This window comes from Adiantum capillus-veneris, chromosome 16, assembly GCF_014529385.1.
Source record: "Adiantum capillus-veneris isolate H3 chromosome 16, ASM1452938v2, whole genome shotgun sequence".
NCBI lineage: Eukaryota > Viridiplantae > Streptophyta > Polypodiopsida > Polypodiales > Pteridaceae > Adiantum > Adiantum capillus-veneris.
The window spans coordinates 47,421,526-47,434,299 of NC_140946.1; the positions used below are offsets into that span (position 1 = coordinate 47,421,526).

The window sequence follows — 12,774 nt, forward strand, 5'->3', positions numbered from 1 at the left end:
ACGCCAATTGTCAAGATATGCCTCAATTGATCAAGTATTGAATGGATTTGCGGGTTTCACATTCTTTGGATGAAGAGAAGTCAGATTTACAGTTCTAAATCAATGCTTACACTATGTTTGACGCGGTTGGGAGTCCCAAGTAGGGCACTCAATGACCGAAATATTCTTACCACACTTGGGTAATAGAAAGGTTATTCCACTTTCCTCTTCTCTCTCTCTCACACACACACACACACACACACACACACACACACACACACACACACAGTCCAGAGGAAACTAGTGACAAAAGCGTCTCCCTTCGGTTTTTGGGTGCATAGTCATGGTCGTTCTTGTATATCTTTTGGTGTATGAGGGGAGCAGCCGGGCGTGCCCTACCCGACTCCGAAAACAAAACACACACACACACACACATATTGAGAGAGAGAGAGAGAGAGAGAGAGAGAGAGAGAGAGAGAGCAGGTACTCTAAATGCACTTCTTATGAAGTTTTAAAAAAGTCTAGCTTGATGCCAGAATCCACTATGCTCCATATGCCCCCTGCTGTGAAGGCAACTGCCAAGCCCATGCCAACAACACCAAGTGTCCAATTAAGATACCAGCTGAAACTGAACTTCTTTGGCTTCATGATAGCAAGCCACATGAAACAAGGATATGCAAATGTGACAGGAGCACTACTCAATCCTCCCAAAAGCCCCGACAAGCTCGCCAGCCATGGAAACGCTGCCGCAATGAAGAAATTGACGAAGACGTAGAATACACGGAACATGACGCGCACATGAGAACTCACTGGCCCATTCCTTTTGGCTGTGTAGCCAGCTTCAAAGTTGTCAAATATGGTGAAGGAGTAGATCTGGAAGGAGCTAAGACAATTGATGACTACTAGTAGGAAGAGCAAACCCATGATGGACCGGGATATGTCGCGCTGGTGGAATGCATAGATACTGAAAAGTATACCTTGGGGAAGCATCTGCCATAAAGAAAAGGACAAATATGAGAATAAAAGCATGATATTTCTGAAGGCAAATGTACCACAAGAACTATATGAAGAAACAAAGAGCAGGGATAACTGGCATGGGCCATTTTGTACCTTGCTGCCATAAGCCCAATACCCGCTAATGGCTATCGGAAAGTAGCATACCCCCACAATGGCATTTGCAACCTTTGTGCCTCTCCACATCGGCACATGTGCAGGATGCTTCAAGCTTGAGGGCATAGTAGCCTGGAGTAAAAACACCATATGATCAACCACCACTTCAAAGAAAATTTGCGCACTAACAACAGCAAATGGTAACCTAAAAGCACTTGGTGTATTTTTGTGTGTGTCCTTGTAGCTCAATTTGTTCATAAGTGCATATATATGCATCTAGATTGTGCCTTTTGATGTGCTTTTGTGAGTGCATGCCAGCATTTATGCATCGGCTTACACATATTTGTGCACGGGATTCTAGAAACAAATCAAGGACACAAGGAGGTGAAATTTTGAGAGCTATCCATGAAAGAGCGAGGAACATGAGGCGGTGGCAGGGCACACAGTAGAGGACAATATTACCTGAATCTCCATAGCCAAGTTATGTCCACGGAAAGCAAATGCAACTATACCCAGAGCATTAAGAGTCAAGAACACTTTTTCCACAAAGGATTTCCCCTCTTCAGCTGTGTAGCTCACCCCTGGAGGCCGTTCTCGACTAATGGAAAGAGTCCACAGCATTGTGGAATATATGATTGCTGTTAGAGCCCCAACCAAGGAGACCCCTGCTATTGAGTTCAAGTTTGGAAGCTGAGCCAAAACCGCAGAGAGCATAGCAAAAACAAGGTACCACTCTATAGTAGTAAGAGGGCTTGCCCCACAATTAGGACCGCATATTATTTTGAAGAAGAGTTTCAGAGAACCCCCTCCTACAACCATGATTGCGGTGGCCGTTCCTGCTGTAAGGTACAAGTTTGGGGGTGTGGCAAGCCAGTAGCCCAAGCGGTCACCTGTAGATCATAAACATTATGACATTGTGAACTAAACCTCCACCCTTCAGCAGATCATTGTGGACTAACACAAGAAGTTTTGGACAAATTCTCACAACAATTCTCACATCGTGACTTACCTCAACATCATGAGCTTCTGCAAGGGAGGCAACGCATACCTAGCTAGGTACGATTGGGGGTAGGGGACCGCCGGCCCGGTGGGGGGCCGGTGGTCCCTTGCCCCCAATCGTACCTAGCTCGGTATGCGGTGCCTCTCGGGCAGAAGCTCATGATGTTATGCATTGTATGAAAAACACTGAGAAAGACTTCGTTTTCCTACATGAGAAAATTTCTAAATCTTCTTGTGTAAGTACTCAAGAAGAGTCTGTTACCAAATGCTGCTTGTGCAAGCTGAACATAGCGACTTTGGCGTATGCCTGGTATGGCTTCATGAAGGCGAATGAGGATCCACATTGTGTACAGCTGCCAACCGTATGCTAAAATAAGGGATAGAATGCCCCATGTCCTGACACCACCAAGAAGACAGAAAAACATGAAAAGGGGGGGGGGGGGGACTATAGGAATTGTCTATATCACGTACATTCAAAGGGTATTTAAAAAAACCCTATACTACATGCCATGAGATAATAAAATGAACCCTTTTTCTTGAAAATCTTACATGTTTCCAACAATAAAATTAAAACCTTTTTCTTGAAAATCTTACAGGTTTCCAACAATGAAATTAAAACCCCCTTTTCCAACTGTAACCCTTTACATTTTTCCAATCAACATACCCGTTATTTTGAACTCACGTGCTACACTTACATCCTTTGCAGCATTAAAGCTAGCTCAAAACAATATGATTTTGCCGCAAACTTGAGCAGAACTTGGTCCCATATAAATTTATCAAGAAACTCGAGTGCAGAAAAATAAAGTATCACATTCCTTTTACATCAGCATCAGAGCTGGCAACCCATACATTTACAATCAATCTGCGGTTTACACCACAAGAAGTTTTGGACAAATTCTCACAATAATTCCCACATTGCGACTTACCTCAACATCATGAGCTTCTGAGAGGGAGGCACTGCATGTGCACATCTTAAACTTTAAGCAAGTAGTATAAATGAGTCTGAAATGTTACCATCCCAAGTAGAACATAGCAAATGGAAGAAGGAGCCCCTGAAACCCAATTCCAGCATTGAGGTTATGAAAAGCTGCATACAAGGAGTTGCCGGTGCGGGACTCCGTGATTGGAAGCCATGAATCTTGAGGATTGAACTTAGTGAGATGGCCGATGTCCTCCAGGTAGGACTTCATATTGCTAACGGCTTTGCGCACAGGGGTACCGATGGGGCTAAAGGTGTGAGGTGACATGAGCGAGGTGATACGAGGAGTCTGGTTTCCACTAGAGATGAATGGAGATTGAGGGGTTTTGGCGCCGCTGCGAATGGGAGGCGAGTGAGGGGTTCTAGAACCAGATTCAGGAGGGTTTCTGATTCTGCTCATGTGAGCTGCATCAGGGGAATGGAGGTTTCTCTGTCCAAGTATGTGAGTGCTTGTGGGAATGGCAGGGGCAGGCGGGGAGGAGGGGTACCCTGTCTCCAAATGATTGGGCGACTCCATGTGTGAAAAGAATGTCGGGCTAGAGTACTCTGTTTTGGGATTGGCGGTGCGATCAGGGGAGGCAGAGTCTCCTGCATTCAATTTCTGAGAATCAGGGGAAATAGATATTGGGCGAGATGCGGCTTCAGGGGACCCTGTCCAGGCCGCCAAATTAGTGGGGAAGCCTTTGAGCTCTCCTTCTGCTGGGCTTGCTGCCATGGACGCCGCTTGCAGACGATGAGAGCGGAAGCTCAAATCCTCTTCTGCTTCGGGGATGGTGGGCATATTGATGCGAGGCATGGGCTGCTTGCTTGAAGAAAGCCTTTGGAGATTTGGAGCGTACGAGAACAAAGCTCGCTTTTGGACTGTTGATAGTGGACCTGCTGTAGCAGAAGGACGAGGGGGAGGAGGAGGATGGAGAGGAGGGCACACCAGTCATGGAAGCTTTAGCTGGTTGGTGCATGGTGGCGGCTGGAGTGCTCATTAGACAATCACATCTTGAGAAGGCAAAGCCGCCCCGCCCTCCCTACTTTTATCTGGAGGTGAGAAAATCCCAATTCAGTGGATATGTGTTTTGATTGATTGATTTTTTCTTTTTTGTGTGTGTGTGTGTGTGTGTGTGTGTGTGTGTGTTGGGGGGGGGGGGGGGGGGGGGGGGGTGGGGGGTGGGGTGGGGTGGGGCACGTCTCTATTTGACACCCTCATTTTTAAGAGGGGATTTACGATTCAGATGATTGTTCATTATGGGCCGTTCGATTCACATGGAGGAAAAAAGAAGGGGGTGTGATGGATTTCGACCTCACAACCTCCCCTTCCCAAAGCTATTGCTTTACCACTACATAATAGCGTGCATTTTGAAAGGCATGGAAGATGATAGCATTATATTCTATAATCCTAGCTGTCCGTCATGATCTCCAGTTCACACTAAGTTTACTTTGAGTTTACATCTAGTTTACATGCAAGTTCACGAGTTCACATTTGTTCGAGTTTATATCTAGTTTACATCAAGTTCACATTCGAGATGAACGGTTGTGATCTTTGCCGAAAAGCGACGCTCGATTTTTAGTCGTAGATCCCCTAAAAAAAATGAGGGTGTCAATTAGTGAAGAGGGGAAGGGGGTTTGACAAATGTGCAACGTGTCCTTTGTATTGAAAGAATCTCTATCCTTCTAGCTTAGTGATTCCCCTTCCACCTATCGTAGGTATTGCCAAAGTATTGTCAAGCCTTGGTTGTGGTCTATACTTTTAGCTTGATATCTTAGAAGGGTTTCAAGCCTTTGGTCATGGTCAAATTACTTTCTAGCTTGAGGGTTACTTAGGAAACGAAGATGACTCTTTCCAAGGATGGAAGTTTTTTGATGAGCTTAATTTCCATGTACCTTACAAGGGTTTCAAGCCTTTGGTCAGAGTCAGAGGGTTACTTAGGAAATGAAGATGACTCTTTCCAAGGGTGGAAGTTTTTCGATGAGCATAATTTCCATGTACATAAGACAATTCGACCATGAGACTAGGTTGTTGGCTCGGAGCCTACCTAGATCATAACTACATATGGAAACTTTGTGATAAGGCTTGCTAATTTACAACAGTCATTAGCTCTACCTAAGCCCAAACAAAACGATAGAGTACAAGCCATGCTTGTAATTTTTGAGGTTAACCATTTGAAACACTTGACACTCGTAGGGGTTAAATCATCTTGAAAGACTGTCCACATAATCACCCTTACTAACTTGCTTGTAAGGAGATAATATTGAGTTAGCAATCTTCCCATAGATGGTCCATTGCCCATGTGTGGCCACTATAGTATAGTGTTTGCTATGCAAAACCTAAACAACATAACAAAGATTCAAAAGACATCATACATTGATTATTAAGCAAGACTAACAAGCACACTTGATTAGTTACTTTAAAAACATATTGCAAAGTGGGGGTATAGCAAAAATGATTGGTTCTCGGCATAAGCCCAACCACCATGCATAAGGGAGCATTTGGGCCAAGAAGTACAAATCAAGTGAAACATTGGAGAGATATGGAAGCTATGAGCTCCTTAATGTTGAGAAACCTCTGGAGATCTTGATATAAATAGCTCCCAACTTTGGACCTCTCAAAATGACTTAAAAATTAGCTATTTATCATAATATGGGTTCATACATGAGTGACCAAATATAGTTAAAAATGGTATGGTTTCCTAGTTTAGGACTCTATAAACACTTTACATTAAAAATCCCAAGCCTTTTTATCTTCTTTCAAGGCTATTGGCTATTTTCTCAATTTCCTTTTCCTTCTCTTTTCCAAAGGGTATCTTTCCTGATTCCTAGTAAAAAGAAATGGGTCCAGACCTACTACCACTCAACCTACTTCTCTTTTCCAAAGGGTATCTTTCCTGATTCCTAGTAAAATGAAATGGGTCCAGACCTACTCAACCTACTCGCTCTGTGTAAAAGAAATTCATATCTTTCAAGATTCTCATCTTTAAATCCAAGCAGTAGACCATAGACAATTGCATTAATTTTTAAGAATTACAAGACAACCCATGGCAACGGTTTGCAAGGCGATTTTTATTTCTTGAGACAAAACGACGCAAACTTTCTGACAAGAGAAGACGATATAAAGACTGTATTATTGTTTAAAATTCATAACCACAACAATTACAATAACTTCTTCTATCAATAAGTGTAAGAATATAGCCCAAAAAGGTAATTGCAAATGTCCCATTGCTATAAAAAATACTCTAGGTGTTACAAGCGGAAATTTCTAGTTTGACAACTATTGCATTCAACCTATTCAATTGTGACTTGAAAGAAACTATTTCCCTTGACAATGCATTTATTTATTGCTGCATTTTTGCAACCTGGACATCAGCAGTGTTAAGCTGCACATCCTACAACATGTCTTTGACACTCTGTGTGCACTTGACTATGTAAGCACGGAGAGTATCATTGTCATCTGCATTGCCACCACGGAGCTGTCGCCAGATTTGCATCAACATGTCCTCTAATCTTTGAAATACTGCATCGTCTACACTGTCATGTTGAATCAAATCCGTTTGCGTTCCCTCGGCTTCCACAACAGGCTTCGTTGACTCCATCGCTCGCACCTACGGTAGCCATCATATTAAAGGAAAAGTGATCGACAAACAAAGCAAATGCAGCAAAATGAAATTGTAGCAACGTACGTAGCATGCAATTACGTCAGTTTTAGTTTTCTTCAATAGCGGAATAAAGTCACTTCCAATGCCAACGTCAATATCGTCGTCTTCGCTATCAGATATGTTCACCACTTCCTTCGTTGTCGTATTCTCACCTTGGTCCCTGCGGTTCATAAAGACAAATAATAGCACCAATAATTAGGCCGTCACATTACAGAGGAGCAGTTAATGGAATACCTTTCATTGTTTTGCCATCTGTTCAAGAACCAATCCAGACGGGGATGAGTGGCACCTTGGAGTACAAAAATGTCGAGTATATCGTGTACGTAACCGTGCTCGGAAATGCCATGCACTTCCATACAGCAACAATGTTCCGTTGCTCCATTCCATGCCCTTGGTAAGGTGTGATCCAAGTGGACGACAGATAGTACTTACCGCTCTTAATCATGTGGTGCAAAGTACTAAGGAAGTCATGACCAAAAGGGTGATTCAAACTATATTTCCAATACATGAAAGCCCTATCAAACACATTGGTGTTTGTCAAGCAGACTTTATTCTTCAGGTCGTCTGCCCCATGAAGCGTGTAAAGCTCGATCCCTTTATTGATGTCATCAGGAGATATGTTGTGGCCAACATTCTCAAAATGATCTTTACCTACGTCTTTTAAGCAGTAACCAATCATCCCCTGAAATGTGTGCATGTTCTTTTGCTTTAATGCCCTGCAAAGAACAGTGGCACCCACAGACGATTCTCTATCCCATCCCAAGTATGTTTTCACCTTTTTGTTGATTGCTATAATAGATGTGGACATAATATGCACGATCATTTGGAAGTGCAAGTGGAAAACCGTTCCGCCACGCTCGATAGAGAACATCCCAGCAATAGTCTCTTTCTCTAGGAATTCTTTCAGCACAGGAAGCAAGCCAGTGTCTACGTCCGCCCCCCCCAACGGAGATAGTGATACTTAGCTCGAAAAGCCTCTTTGGACGCCTACTCTCAGCCGCCAACAACTCCTCCTCGGTCTTCCTAGGTCTACCCCTACGGACCAAAGAGGCAGATGCATCCCCGATATCACCAACCGAACGCGTAGCTTTCTTCATTCTCACCATGTTAACCTACATCATTGGACCCTCATAAACACAAACCAATCGAACCACACAACGCTTCACAAATTTTACCAAGCATGAAATTCAAGCAGCTGATTCACGAAATTATACCTTCGAGAACACTTTCTCGCTGCTGCAACTAATTCCTCTGTTTGAATCACCAGCTGTCTTTTGTTTGCGTGAAACACCTCCAACTGCCCTCGCTTAATTTCTCTTGATTTCATTCAAATAAATTGAGCCTCCTATAGGCAAATCAAATTTCATACACTGTGTGTGACTGCAGGCAAATAAAACTGTGTTTAATTGAAGCACATTGTGTGTGAGTGGCAGGCACACACTGTGTCACTACTCATTACAGACAAATCAAATCGCCTACACTGTGTGTGACAGCAGGCAAATAAAATTGTGTTTAATTGAATCACATTGTGTGTCACTGCAGGCAAATAAAACTACTTCAACTTGCTTTAAATAAATTGAATACCTCACGGCAAGACCTCCTGTCTGCGCGACCACTGTGCGCGTTGCTCTTGTGCAAGACCTCCTTCCCGGGCGACCAATACCTCACGGCAAGACCTCCTGCCTGCGCAACCACTATAAGCGTTGCTTGCGGGACGAATTTCCCAACTGGCAGCCCCTCCCGCTATCAAATTCCACGCACTGCATTAAAAGCACCTTACCCATGCGAACTGAGGTTTGACTCCCACCTTTCCCATGCGAACTGAGGTTGACAGGCGCGAACTCAGGTTGATGTGGCGATAGGCGGCAATAAACTCACCTTGATCTGGCGATTTCAAACATTACCAATGCTGGAGAATCGCCCTTGATTCTCCGCTTCATTTGCTTTAAATCAATTGAATCTCCTATCTTCATTGCCGTATTCTCACCTTGGTCCCTGCGGTTCATAAAGAAAAATAATAGCACCAATAATTAGGCCGTCACATTACAGAGGAGCAGTTAATGGAATACCTTTCATTGTTCTGCCATCTGTTCAGGAACCAATCCAGACGGGGATGAGTGGCACCTTGGAGTACAAAAATGTCGAGTATGTCGTGTACGTAACCGTGCTCGGAAATGCCATTTACTTCCATACAACAACAATTTTCCGTTGCTCCATTCCACGCCCTTGGTAAGGTGTGATCCAAGTGGACGACTGATAGTACTTACCGCTCTTAATCATGCCGTGCAAAGTACCAAGGAAGTCATGACCAAAAGGGTGATTCAAATTATATTTCCAATACATGAAAGCCCTATCAGCACATTGGTGTTTGTCAAGCAGACTTTATTCTTCAGGTCGTCTGCCCCATGAAGCGTGTAAAGCTCGATCCCTTTATTGATGTCATCAGGAGATATGTTGTGGCCAACATTCTCAAAATGATCTTTACCTACGTCTTTTAAGCAGTAACCAATCATCCCCTGAAATGTGTGCATGTTCTTTTGCTTTAGTGCCCTGCAAAGAACAGTGGCACCCACAAGTGATTCTCTATCCCATCCCAAGTATGTTTTCACCTTTTTGTTGACCGCTATAATAGATGTGGACATAATACGCACGACCATTTGGAAGTGTAAGTGGAAAATCGTTTCGCCACGCTCGATAGAGGACATCCCAGCAATAGTCTCTTTCTCTAGGAATTCTTTCAGCATAGGAAGCAAGCCAGTGTCTACGTCGGCCCCCCCAACGGAGATAGTGATACTTAGCTCGAAAAGCGTCTTCGGACGCCTACTCTCAGCCGCCAACAACTCCTCCTCGGTCTTCCTAGGTCTACCCCTACGGACCAAAGAGGCAGATGCATCCCCGATATCACCAACCGAACGTGCAACTTTCTTCATTCTTACCATGTTAACCTACAGCATTGGACCCTCATAAACACAAACCAATTGAACCACACAACGCTTCACAAATTTTACCAAGCATGAAATTCAAGCAGCTGATTCACGAAATTATACCTTCGAGAACACTTTCTCGCTGCTGCAACTAATTCCTCTGTTTGAATCACCGGCTGTCTTTTGTTTGCGTGAAACACCTCCAACTGCCCTCGCTTAATTTCTTTTGATTTCATTCAAATAAATTGAGCCTCCTATAGGCAAATCAAATTTCATACACTGTGTGTGACTGCAGGCAAATAAAACTGTGTTTAATTGAAGCACATTGTGTGTGAGTGGTAGGCACACACTGTGTCACTACTCATTACAGACAAATCAAATCGCCTACACTGTGTGTGACAGCAGGCAAATAAAACTGTGTTTAATTGAATCACATTGTGTGTCACTGCAGGCAAATAAAACTGCTTCAACTTGCTTTAAATAAATTGAATACCTCACGGCAAGACCTCTTGCCTGCGCGACCACTGTGCGCGTTGCTCTTGTGCAAGACCTCCTTCCCACGCGACCAATACCTCACGGCAAGACCTCCTGCCTGCGCGACCACTATAAGCGTTGCTTGCGGGATGAATTTCCCAACTGGTAGCCCCTGCCGCTATCAAATTCCACGCACTGCTTTAAAAGCACCTTACCCATGCGAACTGAGGTTTGACTCCCACCTTTCCCATGCGAACTGAGGTTGACAAGCGCGAACTCAGGTTGATGTGGCGATAGGCGGCAGTAAACTCACCTTGATCTGGCGATTTCAAATTTTACCAATGCTGGAGAATCGCCCTTGATTCTCCGCTTCATTTGCTTTAAATCAATTGAATCTCCTATTTGGCTCCAAAATTTAGTATTGACATTACGTAGAATTGGGAGAGTTTCAACCAATTTGGGCAAAATAGTGGATTTTGGAAAACATCTTTGACTAAAATTGAGACTCTCTTTGGACGTACCTAGTTCTCCTCTTGAGTCCAATTCACAGAAATCCCTCTTCACGTTGTATCTTCCAACAACATTTGCAAAATTTTTTATAGATTTAGCACACATTTCTACCCTTGTTCACTTGTGGGTGCATTAACTACACCCCCCCCCCTCTGCTAATTCGACACTTCATCCTCATTGGCTATTTGCACTTTACTTATTGTGGAGAAGGAGGTTAGGGTGGTCTGGGCTTTGCACTTTCTTTCGTATATTCGGCCGTCTGGTCGCTACGTTGGCAGTGGAGTTGGTTGAGGCAAAGGAAAGGGATTAGCCATAGGATTTTGAGGCCTCTCCGATGGTAGTGGTGTTGGGCAAGCCGAAGTCTTGTGCATTTTAGGTTTATTTTCTATTTGGGTCACAATTGCATGAGGCTTTAGAGGTGTCTTGATATGGCATACCAATTTCGCTATGTGAGCTTCTCTCCTCAAAGCAGAGTGGTGCTCTTGTTGTTGAGACTTTTCTGATTCACCTTGCTCGACTCGCTCAAGTGGGTGGCCAGAAAGTTTTCCCTTCAAGGTTTATTTTAATAAAGCTGACTAAAGCCTCTATCTTGTGGGAAATGGGTGGCACTCCCATTTTTCTACATGGATTTATTTTAAAACCTCTACACACCTGCTTCAAGTGCTCCACATTCAAGCCTTTGTTTTATACAAAGAAGCCAAATGCTCATTTGAGAGGGTGATTCTCGTGCACATTGTGGATAATAACATGGGTGATTCCTATGCACACTAGACAATAATGTAAGGAATCTCAAAGCCAAATGGGCCTTGTGACAAACTTGGAAGACATTCCCAAGCGCACACCCTCGACACGAACATGGCAGAAAAGAGTGGTATGGTTTTTTTTAAATATTTTTAAAAAATGCTTTTTTTCTTGTGAATCTTCTTGTGCCTAATAATCTAGGAGCTTATTGTACATAAAGGTACAATAGAAAGCCAAAGAAAACTAAAAACCCCTATTTTTTCCCCCTTTGTACAAGAGGACTAGACACTACCGCATTTCCAATAAGACCTTCCTCTCACATCACTTTGGGCAGAACCACGCCGTGGGGGGAGATAAAAATATCAACAAATACAATGGTCAGATCTTTCACACATGGCAAGAAAAAACTAGGGACTACCTAATGCAAAAGAACGTATGGTATGTTGTTAATGTTAAGTATGGAGCCTGATTCACCCCTTGTAATATTTATTCTAAAAAACATACATTTGTAAGGCCTTGGTTATGAGGAGAAGCCATCGTGTATGAGAAAGTTCACTCGTCAAAATATTCCTTTTTGCTGGAATATTATGGCTGATCGAAAAGCGACCGGTCAGTTGGCCAGTTGGCCAGTGGTCGGTAGTCAATGGCTGGTGGATGACATTCAACGGTCGGTTGCCAATTTCTAGGCAAACTTGTCTACCCAAGGGTGGTTACACATGGGCACATGGGAAAGTTCAACTTGGATTTGTCTACACAAGGGCGGCTACACATGATTGTCTCTCATGAGAGAGGGAATCCCATTTTGGCCTACAAAAGGAGGCCTCTTCTACACACATGGTGAAGGTATGAGGTGAAGTGTGTGAGGTGGTGCAAGAGAGTGAAGCAAGGTGGGAGGTCCATTAAGGGTTGCTAATCCCTTTGTAACCTACTTCTAGTTTGAAACACAAAGCCATTGAGTGGCTGCTTTTCCATGGACGTAGATCACACGTGGGTGGACCACGTATATAATGTATGCTCTCTCTCTCTCTCTATTATTTCTCTTGTGTGTGAAAATTATTTCCCTCCAATAAAGTAAACCACTCTAATCTCCATTTAGCTATGCCTTTATTCCATTAATTGGTATCAAAACAAGGTTTTCTCATAGCTAAAATATCTAAAGGAAAGGTTCCTGGAATTGAGTGAGAGTGATAGTAGAGGAAGATAAGATCAAGATCGAGAATTTTAACGGCAAAAACTACCAACAGTGGAATATGCAGATCAAAGACTATCCATAGCAAAAGGATATCTATTTGCCACTAGGTGGTCTTGCAAAGAAGCCCGCAACAATGGATGATGAAACTTAGAGCATCCTTGATCGGAAGGTGTTGGAAACAATCCGGCTATGCTTGGCTTCAATGGTGGCCTTTAATGTTTT

At 43.4% G+C, this 12,774-nt stretch overlaps 1 protein-coding gene and 2 pseudogenes across 1 annotated transcript; all 3 read right to left on the reverse strand.

Annotated features, from left to right (window-relative positions):
• Nucleotides 1-463: 463 nt before the first annotated feature.
• Nucleotides 464-4,065, reverse strand: LOC147438989 (lysine histidine transporter-like 8). Its single transcript, XM_086484925.1, has 5 exons — nt 3,103-4,065; nt 2,351-2,484; nt 1,552-1,979; nt 1,090-1,221; nt 464-969 (listed from the first exon to the last, which is right to left on the reverse strand). Exons 1-5 carry the CDS (start codon nt 3,861-3,863, stop codon nt 481-483), a joined length of 1,944 nt encoding a protein of 647 aa, XP_086341051.1. The 5' UTR covers nt 3,864-4,065; the 3' UTR covers nt 464-480.
• Nucleotides 4,066-6,291: 2,226 nt separating this feature from the next.
• On the reverse strand, nt 6,292-7,817 carry LOC147438990 (uncharacterized; annotated as a pseudogene).
• Nucleotides 7,818-8,802: 985 nt separating this feature from the next.
• On the reverse strand, nt 8,803-9,650 carry LOC147438991 (uncharacterized; annotated as a pseudogene).
• Between the last annotated feature and the right edge of the window lie 3,124 nt (nt 9,651-12,774).

Coding starts and splice junctions, on each gene's coding strand:
- LOC147438989 (XM_086484925.1), bottom strand. CDS start 3,863: ATGCCTCGCATCAATATGCCCACCATCCCCGAAGCAGAAGAGGATTTG. Junction 1,222..1,551: donor ACTTGGCTATGGAGATTCAG/GTAATATTGTCC, acceptor TTTTTACTCCAG/GCTACTATGCCCTCAAGCTT. Junction 970..1,089: donor ATTGGGCTTATGGCAGCAAG/GTACAAAATGGC, acceptor TCTTTATGGCAG/ATGCTTCCCCAAGGTATACT.